The 13726-nt window shown below is 42.5% G+C and overlaps 1 protein-coding gene across 3 annotated transcripts in view; it reads left to right on the forward strand.

The window, feature by feature from the left end:
- The window catches only part of FHDC1 (FH2 domain containing 1), a 36535-nt gene extending 24907 nt beyond the window's left edge, over nucleotides 1-11628 (forward strand). For all 3 annotated transcript variants that reach the window (XM_057419111.1, XM_057419110.1, XM_057419112.1), the window contains exons 9-12: nucleotides 230-300; nucleotides 2453-2570; nucleotides 4442-4606; nucleotides 7567-11628. In XM_057419111.1, coding sequence (XP_057275094.1) covers nucleotides 230-300; nucleotides 2453-2570; nucleotides 4442-4606; nucleotides 7567-9606 — 2394 coding nt within the window. In that variant the 3' untranslated portion in view covers nucleotides 9607-11628. The remainder of the gene's footprint in view (nucleotides 1-229; nucleotides 301-2452; nucleotides 2571-4441; nucleotides 4607-7566) is intronic.
- The last annotated feature ends 2098 nt before the right edge of the window (nucleotides 11629-13726 follow it).

Below are 13726 nucleotides of genomic sequence, written 5' to 3' on the forward strand. Positions count from 1 at the left end.
ACTGGAAGTGGAAGCTGTTGTTTGAAGTTTCCAGTTCTGATCCTTCCCTATTGTTAAGTGATGTCCTCTGCTCAATTGTGTTAGGGTTGGATGGGAAGAAAAACAGTGCAGGAGAGAAACCTTTAAGTGCTCTTCCAGAGGCTTTAGAATTGCTGGGCTTAGGGACTTTGGCATGGTGGTGGAATGTTAATGGATTGTGTGTGTTTTGGTTTTGTTCTGTTTGTTTCAGGAAGCCCAAAAGAAAGATGCTGCTCTTCTTAGCTTCTCAGAAAAAATTAGGGATGTTCATGATGCCGCCAGGTAAGTCAAAAGAAAACTGAGAACATCTGGTACAACTGACTTATTTGTGTTCTTCTTTGTGAAGCAGTGAGGCTTATTCAGAGAAATAATCTTGGCACAAAACCTGAGATCTTTACAGATGTTTACTATAGCTTTGAGGGCTTCATTTCCATTTGCTAGCAGAAGTATGCCTGCAATGTGCCTTCAGGTATGAGGGATTTTATGACATGATCTCCATGGTTTATTGGTAGTTTTGTCTCTGTCAAATACATGTACATATGTGTTATTTTGAAGGGATTGAAATAAAAGCATGTTACTGTTTTCCCTTACACTAATTTTCATGTGTCTCTGAGCAGGCTACAGTACTTTTCCAGATCTGGTACCAGGTACAGGTACTGGCCCTGGCTTCTGTTAGAACTGGAACCTAGCAGTGCTGAAGTTCCATTCCCATTTTTGCTACTTCCTTAACTCTTGTGCTTTGGGCAGTCTATTTACATTCTTCTCCCTGCTGTTAAATGGATCCAGTATCTTAGATCTAATGCAGGGCTAAGTAATGTCTGCAAAGGAGACTGAAATCTTCTGAGGGAAGGAGTGGTCATGGAGTTAATCAGAAGACTTTTGAGGGACCACCTGTGTGGCTCTCTGCCATCCAACCCACACACCTTTCTGGCAGTCTGCCTTGTGGCCTTCTGGGGAATGTGGCTTCCCTCAGCATGCAAGCCCCCTGGCAAACAGCAGGGGAGCAGGCAGAATCCCAAACCTGGCCATAGTTTTGCTAGCCACTTTGTTCTTTGATCACATTTGCTAACGCTGAACAACTTGTGTTGTAAATCATGTTGAAATCTGTTCAGGGAATGCACTCTGTACAGGAAAATGAAACAAAATTAAATGCTTGTCTCACCATTGGGCATGAGGAAGATCTTTATTAGAGACAACTGTCGTATACAAGTTGCTCATAAATCCTTCCAATTAGATCATGTTAAAATAACCACCATTATGTTCTTTATTTTCTTATTGTCTTGCCTTCTTTACTTGTGGGCCGTCCTCTTTCTCCTTCACAGGCAGAAAAACATAGCCTGTATCTTCTACTGCTTTTCTTATTTGCAAAAACACCCATGATCTGTCCTGAACAGGAAACTAACCTTTGCAGATGAAGTAATCAGAGAAGAAAACAGCACACATTACATTCATTTGTGTGTGCACTGACCAACTTATGCATGCTGTCACCATGCTCTGCTTTGTTAGTCTGCCACTTATTATTCAGCTTTACCGTTTTAAGTCATGCTGCTGGTAAAATGACCTTAGTTAGGAGCATGTTTTTAGTTTTTATCATTTTGGAAGCTGTAGTTCTTCAACTCCTAGGCAAAGCTCATTTCTCTTGTGAAGGAAGTACCATAGATTTAGAAGCGTTTAACCCTCAGACTGAGAGATTTGGGTGGGAGCTCCTGTTGTATGGCATGTGGATCTCACAGGATAAAACTTAGATTACGTCAGATCAGAGCTCTTTCCTGTGGTCTTCGATTTCTAAGTTAACTCTCCCCGGGAGCAGCTCTGCTGCTGGTATGTGGTACAAGGATGAATGTTACAGCTGCTGGGTTGAGACTGTGTAGGCTGCTTAGAAGAACATAACATGCAATTTCATGATGCCAAACGCTGCTGCCAAAATGGGTAGTCCTGGCTGGCAGTCCCTTGTAACCCCCTTTTTTATGCCAGCTCCTGCACTTGGAACAGTCATGTAATCAGCTGGACCAAGCAAATGATCCACCCGGGAGCAAATTGTTTTTTTCCCTTTCCTAGGTTAATTTTCAGTATACAGATATGGCTGGCTATCTAGAAATGAGTGCTAACAGAAGCACCAGGGAGAGAAAAGAAACCGCCTGGTCAGAGGCAGGGCGGCATTCCCCTTTCTCATGGTAAAGAGGTAGGACTGGCTGGACTTAATGGAGAAACCACACCCCATGGGAATCTTTTCCGGTTGCAAATAAGAAGAAATCTGCTTATCTCTCTCTTAATTCTCAGTGTCTACTCTGGAAAGATTTCCTGAACCAGCAGGTCTTGTTTGATAGTCAGGTTGCACCTCATGTTAAACATCCATTTTTTGAAGCACATTGTGGATAACCTGTAGGAAGCTTCTTCCCCCTTGATAAACATTCTCTGTATGTGCTATTTTTAGGTTATCCATTGATAATATAGAAGCAGAGCTCCACTCGCTGTCTTTCAAGGCAAGATCTGTTAAAGACAGCATTCGGCGAGACCCAAAACTCTTTCACCAGATGGAAAGCTTTCTCCAGGTTTGTGGGATATCTGTGTTAATGTGTTACATTGTTGCCTGAATACAGGAGTATTTCTCAGCTGGATGTAATTTGTGTGGACATGTTAATAAACATGTGGGCATAGTAATAAACAGAAGCATTGTTTTAATATGTCTACCCTGTCAGTTGTACAAAGGTGTTCCAGCTCCATGCTGTTTGTCAACTAAGTGTTGGAAGGGCTATGTTTTTACAGGGAGGGATATTGAGTGTACATTGCCCAAGGCTTGTTAGGCAAGTGTGTTTAATGCCTGTGAAATGACTGATGAGCATCAGTGGTTAAAATAGAAGACACTTTGGATTGGTCACTGGTTTTGTACTTCACAGCTGCCCAAAACATAGTGTCTGCCTGTTGTGTTATACTGGAGCATGCTGGTTTTAGCTGAGGCTGTGCTATGCATAAGAATCCTGGTGTTGGGTGACTGAAGAAATACTGTTAGAAGCTGGAAGGTTAAGAGGCTGTTTTCTGTACGTACTTACCCTTAGCACAGAGTGTAGTATTCTGAGCCATATCATTAGCTCTGGGTGGGTTCTCATTTTCCTTTTTAGTACTGCAGTTGCTTTATAGACATGAATGTGTATAGCACTTAACTTTGAAGCAGAGTTCTTGGTATTTTCCGAGTACGTGGCGATGCCTGAAGAAATACATATTATACTTCAGTTAAATGATTTTTCTGTTTCACACTGTAGATGATTGTTAACAGTAAGAAAGCAGGTGTTGATCTGGAATTTAACCCGCCCTGATTTTCAACTTACAAATGTAGTTAATAGCCCCTGCAGTTTTTCAGGAGATGAGAAGTTGATGAAGAAAGGGGCAGGTTAAGATTGAAATACCTGTCCTCACGCACTCCAAATTGTTGGCTTTCATCCATTGCACCCAGACTCTTTAATGTTATGTTCTAACATGTTTGGGATTTTTTTTTAATTCGATAGCTGGTTTTATGTAACACTACAACCTTGTTCAGGCCACATTCCAAAAGAAGCGTTGGGGAAAAAATCATTTTACAAATGCATACCTTACATAAACACTTCCGGTTTTTGCTTCTAAATTACAGGTGATAACCAAGCTGATTTAAAAGTCAGCTCTCATTATCTCAACCCTGTGAATAAATTACTAAAATAAGTGGGAGGAACTAATTTTCTATGGATGCTTTTATCAATTGTCCAGTTTATCTTCAATCCATCTTTTTATTGGGCATTTCTTTTTAAGACTAACAAGATTTGTTCCTATTCTCCTGCCATCATTTGCCAAGTAACTTAAGCAGGGTTGGCTTAAATGGTCACCAGTGCCTCCAGCTGCAGATTCCCACCCTGGTGCTGCAGTGACAGAAGTATTTAGGTGATCATGAGTAAGATGTTGTCAGAGGACAGATTAACTTTTCTCCCTGGGTTACTCTGAGCTACAGGCGGTCTAACCTCTGGGATTGTGCGGGACTGAATGGCTGGTGGTGCAGATAGGGGAGACAGAGGGGCAGCTGCTCAAAGTGCTTTAAGCAGTTCTGCTGCTCGAAGTCTAACCACAGCCTTGTTCTCTTCCTCCTGAATCTTTTTCTACTGATCTACTCTAACCATGACTGTATAGCTCTACATTTATGATTCAAAATGTTACCTTACGAGACGTTTTCTGGATGTCTTAAAATACACATATTTCCATCTGACTGTCCTGAAATGACACATTATCTTTTGTTAGTAGGAGTTATCCTTCAAAGTGTTAATTTCTTGGGCTCTCTAACAGATCCTAGGTTGGAACATGACTTTTATAAGTTCCTAATGTATACATGGCCTGTTGTGTCTTTTTCTGTCTGATTCGTGTCATGTATGTTGTTTTGTTGTTTGTTTTTTTTTTGCTACAGTTTGCTGTAAGACATCTAAAGGAGCTTGAACACCAGAAACAAGAATTACAAAAGGAGGGAAATGCTCTTATTGACTTTTTCTGTGAAGACAAAGAAACTATGAAGTTGGATGAATGTTTCCAGATATTCAGGGATTTCTGCATAAGATTCAACAAGGCTGTTAAGGTAAGAGCACTGAATGAGATTCTCACACATTGCTTGCATGAATTAAGTTGTTTTTCTGCTTAAAGGGACATTTTATATCTTGCAATATTTGACATATTTGCTTGAATGGCTACAGCAAACTGCCCTCTTGTAGGCATTTCTTGCCATAAACCAGGTGGGAAATGGTCATAGTGGCCAGCACTCTGTGCAGCCCCCTGCTCTGCATCTTCTGGTGCAGGCAGCTAGACCACTGATACTTCAGGGTAGTCTATTGGCTGGCTTGTAACTGGGCTCCTTCCTCTTCTGGTGAGGAGCCTGGTGATTGCTTAGCTGAGCAGCGAGACAGATTGCACAGACTTCCTGACTAGTGCTCGCTGTTCAGCCCATGGACTTGTAGTGTTAGATCACTGGAAAGACCTTAAGATGTGGCACCCCATAACATGGGCATACCAGCCTGAATCAGCACTAGCTCAAGCTCTCCCCCACCCTCCCTTACATGATTAGATACACTTGGCCAAGTAAAGTCAGGACTGTGCATTCTACTTTGTTCTTTCAAATACTTACTGTAGGTGAAAATTCAAGAAATTAGGCATACAGAAGCAAGATACCTCATCCGCGCTGTCACCATTCATTTGCAAAGTACCCTGAATTGGTCCCAGATATTGCAAAATATATTAAGATGAAGGAGCAGTACTGGCATTGACAGCAGTTTTGGCTCAGCAAAGTCTGCCTGTTGTTACAGATATTTTTTAGTCCTTTATAAACAGCATGAATTAGATGGATCCACATGTCGTTATTTTTCTTCCTTACGCAATCTGCATTCGACAGCACTTTGTATAAGAGCTTTAGTTCAGAAAAGAGAGAACAATCCTGATTTATAGCAAGCTGACAGGATGTTCAGCTAGCATGCTTGTTGTACCATTAGCTTGCCTAACCTCTACCGCCCAAGACAGCACATAGTTGCGCATCTGTGTGAACATTATACAAACATATAAAACCGAATAGTGATAACTATTGCAGGCATTTTAATGAGAGATGGCTTTGTGCATATATGTTCAATTATTTGGGATTGGGGATTTAATTCATAGTCACACATTACAAGTGGTTGTTGGATAGATATTACTTTAAGGTCCAATGGGAATTTTTCTTCCTCTCCCTGTAGTAAGTAGTTACACTAAAAATGATAAATTAGTCTCTTACTTGCAAATATTGAGAGGTTTTGCTTACTGTGTATTTTGTGGGGTTAAATTCTGTCCCTACATATTAACAGAACAATTCAGAATAAAGATTGCAGTTCTAACAAATGACTGTGATGTGTGGACTGCACAGCCAGCGGTCTAAAATGATGGCTTACAACACAGTGGCCATGTGCATGTATTTCAGATGCTTAAACAGGTCTTTGTATACTTAAAATAGATTTTTTTTTTTATTTGACTAAAATCTCCCAAACATGTTTTGGATGAGGTTAAAATGTGCTGTGTCTCATACGGGATGTAAGAATAATATCTACAACTATTTTTATCCATTTCTCTTTACAATGGGATATTTAAAGTTGAGCTTTAGCATTTGGCAAGAATTCATTCTGTAATTCCATACCTGAAAGAAAGCTCCCTGCCACAGCCATTTTTCCTGCGAGCTTTTGTCTTTATCCAATCTTAGGTGTTCAGATTTCTTGGGTCTCTTAATGCATCTTGTCTTTCAGAGACCAGTGTAGTCCCAAATCCACTTTAAGAGGTGTAGATTAACCCATTCATCAAGAAGAGCTTCAGCATTAGGCTTTTATTTACTGAAAGCTTTCAGGCAACTTTTCTTAGTTGTGTGCTCTTCTGTTGTCACAACAATGGGAAGATCAAGCTAAACAGTGCTTCAGACAAATATAGGTGTGGGTTTTTTTAAACAGTGTGTCATTGCTCTGAATGGATTAAACAACATGCTGGAAAATAATGTGATTTTTGAATCCTCTGTCAAGACTGGCCTCCCTCCTCTTTCTTCTGCTACAGCTATGCCGGCTTTAGAAAACCAGGCTCTCCATTTCAGACAAGAACCTGGAAAGTTCAACCAAAGGTTCAGCTAGATTAAATCTGAAGCCTAGAGGTGACAGTTAAAAGGTTGATATTTGCAGTAATCTACTGCTAATGATTTTAGTAAACAGGTGTTACTGTGTTGTCTTTCAAACACAAACTACCTCTTCCTATGGCATCCTGAACCAAAACTCCTTAGCCTGCCTGCCAAAATCTCCAGCTTGCCCTGGGCAACTTCTACGCAATAGTTGCCAGTTTTTGAAGCCAACAGTGAATACGAGATCCAAAACTGGAATGAAGTATTGATTAATGGTCCTTGAGGGGTTCACTTGCAGTCTAAGTAATGATTGTAAGGCATTGTGTAAACTTCTGTTTGCTTTCATATGCAATTAAGTAATGTCTTTTCACAACATTTCCAACCCATAATGTTCGAGTCAGAGATAAGTAGCACCCTGTAGACACTGCACTTGCTGAGGAACAATTGTAATAAGGGAGGGTAGAAGGAACACATTGGTTGAGTGCTCATCAGACAAGTTTGTCTTAAAATATGAATGTAATGATTAGGTACAGCTTTACTCACCTGATAAAACTGCTAACTTTAAACATGTTGGGAGCTTGAAACCCTCCATTTTATAGCAGGAACTCTGTCTGGACATCTGCTTGGGTTTGATAGGTCACATTCTTGGTCTCTGCAGGCACTTGAACATTTTTTTCTGATGCTAACCAGGCTGATGTGTTGCCAGCATTAGTTACACAGGGAACTGCTGTCCATACAATGAATGGCTGTGGGCTGCGGGTGCCATTGTGGTTTCATTTGTGTATGTGTTAGGGGTTGGGGCAGTGTGATAGCAATAAGAGCTAACATTGATGGGAAGAAATAAAAAGGAAGATAAAGGAGTGTGACTTGTTCTAATGCATACGATACTTCCTCTGAGATGTGTTTATGCTTTTTCTCATCAGGAAAATAGGGAACGAGAGATCCAGGAACTTCATAATCTGCAAAGGCGAAAGGAGCTGGAGGAGAAGCGTCGATCCTGGGCAGCTGGAGAGCTTGGGAGCTTTGGGCGGAGCAGCAGTGAAAATGATGTGGAGATGTTGGCCAAAAAAGGACTTGAAGAATTTCTTCCCTTCTTGCAGCAGAGATCGCAAAGCCCTTCGTACAGAAACCCCAATTCTAGACGCTCTCGACTTTCTTTGGGGATTACTGCAGACAGGGAGTTGCAGAGTTTCCTAGAAATCTCAAAAGATGAGGATCCAAACAAGTTTAACAGCCTTCCTCGTGCAAATACCCGACAAGCAAGACCAAATGTAGCCTGGACTGAATCCAAAGAAACAAGAGATCTCAACTTAAATACATTGCACTTAGACCAACAGTCTGAAATTGAAGTGAAAAGTGGTGGCCTACTCCAGGTTCCTCCAGCTCAGCCCAATCACTTCAGCAGCTCAAGCGGTCCTGGTACCCGTTACTCACAAAGAAGCACCGACTACAGTGTGCACACTGCCAATGTGTCCTGCGAGGAGTCGACAGATATAAATGCTCTGGCCCTTGCAATTGAGGAGCGTGAGCTTGTTAAAGGATTACATAAATTTGATATTCAAGGATCGAAGCCTGCAGAGGAAACACCTTTAATCTATTTGGAGGATGCTGGTGGAACAGACCTGGAGACTCTAGATGATCTAAGCTTTCATTCCCTTAGCACTGCCGATGATGACCTGCCTCCAGCTTGCAGAAGTTCCAGAGAGGCCCGTGACCATAAAGCCAAAGCAGTGGGTTGCAAGAGTGAAGCTTCAGAGCCCAGCAGTAGCAGCCCCGTATCTATGGATACAAGCGTTTCAGGAAGCAGGGAAGATGGGCCGATGTTCTATGTGTCAGACACAACAACTGATTGTTCTTTGACACTGGACTCTGAAGAGGGAAATGACTTTAAATCTGCAGGCAATGAAATAAGAATTGGGGCTGGCAAAGCACGCTCTTCTGGGAATAATGCTCAATACAGGGCTAGAACATTCTTCTCAAACCTGAATTCTGCTTCTGCCAAGGATCTTCACACTTCGGCAAATGATAAGGATGATGCCAATAGCAAGCATGCCCTTCCTAAAGAAAAGCCCATAAAAAACAGAGACTCAGCAGGACCAAAGAGAAACTCTCTGAAAGATAGATCTCCAAGCTCCTCAAAGTCCAGTGGCACTCGCTCTAGCCACACAGCTCCTTCCAGGCCTGTAAGAACTTTGAATGCCTCTGAGAATGAAAGCATGAGGAAAGTGGTGCCCATTTCTCGGTCAAACAGAGCACCGAGCAGTGTGAAAAAGCCAGAAGCCAAGCCAGCACCTCGTGAAACCAGCACAGTGGAAAGCCGGCTCTCGCACCGCAGCTCTGTCCGAGGCACAACAGACACACTGCCAAGAAGTCCTTACAGGCACAGCATGTCAGTAGAAGAGCCAAGGTTACAAAGAGGCACTTTCACCTCGAGCAGTGCCCATTTTGAGAGGGACAGAGTCTCTCTTAAGAAGCCAAGCTCTAAACCTGTTAGGAGTAACGTCAAAGCAAAGACAGATGAAATAAAGATGTGTCGCTCCAGTGTAAAACCCCAGACCCCTACAGATGACACCAAGGTTGCCACAGTCAGTGTTCCCAAAACACCATCTGCTGTCCCAAACTTTGCAAGGAATACAGTGGCTTCTTCTTCAAAGCGTGCGAAAGTGGATCTGTCCACCTCATCCAGACCTCCAACCATCACAAGGTCTGTGTCCCAGCGGCTGCCTAAAGCGAAGCCAGCAGTGACCTCTGATGATCCAAGTCCAAAGGAGAACAATGTGAGTACCTTAAAGAGAGCAAGTAGTGCCAGAGTGGTTGGAAGAAGCATCCTGCAGGGAGAAGCCGTCAGCACTAAAGTAGAGCCTGCACCGAAGGAGCAAGGAGCAGGGGAGAAGGCCTCTCTTAAACTGAAAGATGCAAACCGGACTGCGATTGGTAAAATATTGAAGCCATTACTGAAATAAGGGAGAGGGGTTTTTTGACTCGTGGAATGTGAACTCTTGTTCAAGCACTGGATGTCTGTATGGTGAAATTCCTTGAAAACAGTAACACTGTTGCTAAGCATCATCATGTGCTCTTTGAAATTCAGCACACTGTTGGAAAAGGGCAAATAGTTGTGTTCTGGTCTAAATCCTTTTTTATGAATCTGAATGTATTTGAAGCTACTGTGATGGAACGCGAGCGTACCAGCAAATCTGTGCATATTTGTCATACAGAAGGTCACCAAAAGCCAAATTTTTTAAGAAGTTAAACTGCAAGATGAAAAGCTTTGTGACAGGAAACATGGATAAAGGCCAGTTTTTGTGTACATAAGATTCTTCCTTAGACTCGAGCCTTTGTGCGGGTTGGTTCCTTATTCAATGTCAAAGTGAATCCTGTGGAACAGTACTGAAAATGAACTTAGGTGATTGTGTTTTCCTTTGCTTTTCGGTTCCTTGGATTTGGGAACTCTTTTTGCCTGTTGCGAAGTCCATTGCTGGCAATTGGACAGACTGAGGACTGCTGGCCAAAAAATAGTAAAACAAAACATTTGCTGTTTGTGGCTGTCCTTAACCTCACTGAAGAATTTATAGCATGTTGTATGAATGTATGTGTGTCTGGAGAAGGCTTTCTGCTGGACGGGAGGCTTATTCTCCAAGAATGTGGCAGCGTTGTCTTGCATGCCCAAGTAGATATGGCTAGTGCTGCACCGAGTAGCACGGCTGGAAGCTGTGCCTATTGCAGGGCCATCAGTAACCATTGGGATAATGACTACTCCTGACCTGTTTCGGTCACAAGCAAACTCGCCAGCTTTTGGTCATACAGAAGTGCCATATTTATGATACATATCAAGGATGTTTGCAGTTCAGCTCTGGAAGGCTGCGATGTAGTGCTGAGCACTTTCTTACCATTCCATGTTTCCACTGGTTTATCTACTACCAAATTACTTGAATGTTGCAATGGCTCTGATTGAGCCATGAGTTTCCCTGCCTCCTCGTCCTCCTCTCCCTGTCAACATGAATATTTAGCATGAAACACAGAGCTTATGCATGCCTATGTTTTTGTAGACTTCCTTTGTTGCTTCAAATGTGGTTTTTAATGTTTTAAAGACTCTAAGGGATGAATTAAGCTAGTATTTGATAAGCTTTTTACAAAATAAAAGCATCTCTTTTTTCCTGCAGATACAAATTTTAACTCCAGTCAGACTAAGGTACAGAGAATGAGGGAAAACTTGTTCAGCATGCCGTGCATCTTCCCAAGAGAAATATATGTAGGCGGGGAAACTGATTGCTGTTCTCCCAAGCATCCTACTTAAAGAGTTGCTTTTTCATTCACTTATGAATGAAGCCTCATTTAAGAATAAAATGGAAAATAAAAGGAAAATCTCTTTGGACAAGTGGCATTGACTTAGTATGGTCGATCTGTTTGTCTGCTCTATCCCTCAGTGCCAGGAGAGCATAACTCGGTGAGAATGAGCCGTTTAATTGCTCACATGTTTCTCATGGACTAGTATCAGGCCCAGCTAACTTTGTGTTTTGAATCTGGTAAAGGGCCTTTAGCTTTTCCCACATACCAGCAAATTTGGATGCAGACATCATACCCAAACCCTGCGAAGTATTACACAGGGCCTCTTCTTTGAGTCTGTCCCACAAGGAAAACTTACATAGCCCACTTTTCAGCAAGGGCAAACCTTTGCTTGAAACCCTATAAGCTTTTTGGATACTGCCTCCCCTGTGGCTTAGATACAAAAGCATCTCCCTTATTTGTATCTGTGTGTATGTATGCACATCTGCAAGAGCAGATGATTGACTTTTTTCCCTTTTTTTTTTAACGAAAAAAAAACCAAAAAAATTTATTGGTAGCAAGCTTGAAAAATAATTTAAATGTGTTTGGAACATGTAAATAAATTTCTATAAATCTGTGTAAAAGAGAACTGAATGTATTTAATGGAGCATTTATACATTTCGGAGTAACTCAGTAGTTTAATAAAGTTCCCATTTACTGGGTATGAGGTTTGTATTTTCTCTTTCCTGTTATGCTCCTGGCTTTAGTCCTGGAGATGTCACACAACTGGAGTCGGGGTGTAGGTCACTGTGGTAAAGTCCCAAAAGGAAGGACTTTACAGCAGAAATCCTGGCGCTTCAAATGCTAGGTTTGAGGGTTGGTTTTATACTAAGACATGCAGTTTAATTTCAGTTTCTGAATGTTTCTGAGCAGGACTTTCTGCACAGGTTTGGGTATAACATGGAAGGCATTAGATTGGTAGATGCAGCACACTGTGTACACGTTGTATGTTGTGGCCAAGACAAATGTTCATGGCACTAACAAGTCTGGATCTGTCGCTATCTTCATGCCTTTTAGCTGAGCACACTTGATTGAGAAATCTGGGTTTACAACTCCCAGGACTTTGGAAATAAAGAATAGCCTGTTTTGCAGGAGCAGGTGGTGACTTTTACACTGCAATTCTGAATTTCTCATTTTCACCCAATTCTCCCATTAGTTTTCCTTCTTTACTGTGTACAAAAGAATATCTATTCAGCAGGAAAAAAGCGAAAGCCAGCCCAGCCTCCTTGTCCTCAGGGAGCACTTCCTCCCCTCTGCTATGAAGATGTTTTTTGGACTGGAATTGCTGCTATTTGCAAACTTGTTTAGCCCCTGACTTTTCTTGTTTGGTGAGTGTGTCTCCCCGTGTGGAGTGGCAAGCACCTGCTGTCTGCCAGTGCTGAGTGATGGCTGCTGGTGGAATCTATGTGGGAAAGCCCTTCACCATCAAAAGGTGTGTCTCAGGAGTTTATGTTCTTTTAAACTTCATTTTTATTTCAAAAGGGTTTATAATTACCAATTCATTATTTAAACTACCAGCTGTCAGAGGCAGCGATGCCCTCTAGGTTTAATTTCCCATGTCATGCAAGTTTCTCAAACACTAAGAGGCCACAGGGCTAGCGCAGCTGCAGCCAGTTTTCAGGAAGCAGCAGAGACCTTTTCTCCAGCTTTGTTCTCCCAAGGGCCGATGCTTCTAACTGTCACTGGGGGCAGATGGGGCGCATCTCTCTCCTTTGGTGGCTGTTGAGGTGGCAGTGAAGTAGGGGGGTCCAGGGGACCACGAGGGGATCTGGAGCTGTGGAGACTGTGGAGATTGAGAGATAGGCGAAAGATCTGTGGGAGTAAGAGGTGCTGATTCATACTTAGAGGAATTTAATATTCACATCTCATGTGGGAACTGCATACAAATGAGGGGCTCAATGTATCCCTCATTACAACAGCTCATTAAATTATCAAGAAAGAGTTCTCATCACACCTCCTACAGTGTACAAGTCTGGACTATGTCATTCAAAATAATCCATCTGTATCTTTCTAATCTTAGGGTATGTCTGCGTGGACGGATGCAGACAGCCACACGTTGGCTCCGACCTAACCAGACCTGAGCCAGCTCCATGCTGGAGGTATGCAGTGCATTAGCTGGGTGCTGACCCTGAGCTCATATACTGTGACTGTAATTGCACACCCTCAGCCAGGCTCGCTGCCTCCCGCTCAGCGCACACCAACCCCAAGGAAGACCTGCCCTCCAAAAGCCACCGCTGCTGCTGCTGCTACACATGAGAATGTAATCCCTGCAAGAGAAGCCCAGCCAAACATGGCTCCTTTCAGATTTGGCTGCTCAGCCTTTTCCATTAACCTGATCCATGCTGTTTACATCCTACTGCCACCAGTGCCAGAGATAACTGCCTTGGGAACAGCTCCCTACCGGTATTGATAACAGCTGCTGAAAACAAAGGAGTTTGTTTTAGCCACATCACTGTCCAAATAGCCAGAAATACATTACTTTTTCATTACTCGTAAGCCAGTATTAAAAAACCTCTCATGTTCTCCTGGCTGAAAGATGCATTTTGGACACCTTGTATGCTGTTAAAAACTGGTGTCTGCACAAACATCCTTGCAACTGTAGAAGAAAGTGGCACTGAGGCGATGAACGTGTGAAGGGTCTTGTTGAAGGAGAGCATGTTTATCTTCCCAACGTGTGGTCACCACCACCAGTGTCAACTACCTGCACCTGGAGAAAACTCTTTCCAGCCAGTGGTTGTTCCTTGCTGTGGGGTTGGTTTC

The sequence above is a fragment of the Pezoporus wallicus genome, unplaced genomic scaffold, assembly GCF_028554395.1.
Source record: "Pezoporus wallicus isolate ANWC-B61680 ecotype Strahan unplaced genomic scaffold, APGP_CSIRO_Pwel_v1 contig_2384, whole genome shotgun sequence".
NCBI lineage: Eukaryota > Metazoa > Chordata > Aves > Psittaciformes > Psittacidae > Pezoporus > Pezoporus wallicus.